This window comes from Beauveria bassiana, assembly GCF_000280675.1.
Source record: "Beauveria bassiana ARSEF 2860 unplaced genomic scaffold BBA_S00073, whole genome shotgun sequence".
NCBI lineage: Eukaryota > Fungi > Ascomycota > Sordariomycetes > Hypocreales > Cordycipitaceae > Beauveria > Beauveria bassiana.
This window is the reverse complement of record NW_007930908.1, coordinates 1,985-2,743: the sequence shown is the minus strand read 5'-3', so window position 1 is coordinate 2,743 and position 759 is coordinate 1,985. Positions and strand designations below refer to the sequence as shown.

Below are 759 nucleotides of genomic sequence, written 5' to 3'. Positions count from 1 at the left end.
GGTACGTGACGTATTTCAGCTACTCTATTATATGTTTTTCTTTCCGAAATCCATAAACGGCCGTTTTTAACAGTAATCCGCGAGAAGATTTTGCTAGGATTTAGCGGTTTCGAAACTATAACTAGGAGGGGAGTGAGTTTGTGTAATAACCCGTTATTTGTGGATACTGCGTGACAAGCTCGTACTCTGTTTTTGAGGAGACGCAGTGATACGCTTAGTTCCGGTCATTTGACGCAGTTATAGGCTGCATATCAAACTGATCTAAGGACCTATGAAAGCTGCGCGCATAGTGGGGTAACTCTGGTCTCACCATGGAGGCCATCGTCACAGCCTACAGCATCAGCCCGCGCCATCTTCTTTGTAAGAGCTGCCAACTTCACTACTGGGAGCCGTTAGCCGATCGCTGATCGATGTTCCTGGTGCCAGACACCGTGTGGCATCCCGAGTCGGCGCAGAGCCCGACATGGCTCAGCGCAGCCCCTCACGTCAGCCGGTGGAGGTCAGGCATCAAAGTCTGGGATCAATCGTGGCCCACCACGAACTGATTCAAACCGTAAGACCGGAGACCAGTTGCTGGCACATTTGTCACCACGCAAACTGCAACCTATGGCCACCAATGGCTATTCCTGCCCGGTAGGAGCTCGTTGGCCCAGCCGCTGAAGGGGGAGGGTCTTGGGGTCTCGACTGTGGCCCACCGCCGACCGATGCGAACCGTTGGATCGGAACGGACAAACGGTGGCACTCTCGATCACGACGCAG

General features: G+C 53.4%; 1 protein-coding gene across 1 annotated transcript; it reads left to right on the top strand.

Annotated features, from left to right (window-relative positions):
- Nucleotides 1-311: 311 nt before the first annotated feature.
- BBA_09891 (uncharacterized protein) lies at nt 312-545 on the top strand (the record flags this gene model as incomplete). The annotated part of the gene is made up of 2 exons (XM_008604988.1): nt 312-360; nt 427-545. The coding sequence occupies 2 exons, from the start codon at nt 312-314 to the stop codon at nt 543-545; spliced, it is 168 nt and encodes a 55-aa protein (XP_008603210.1).
- Nucleotides 546-759: the final 214 nt, after the last annotated feature.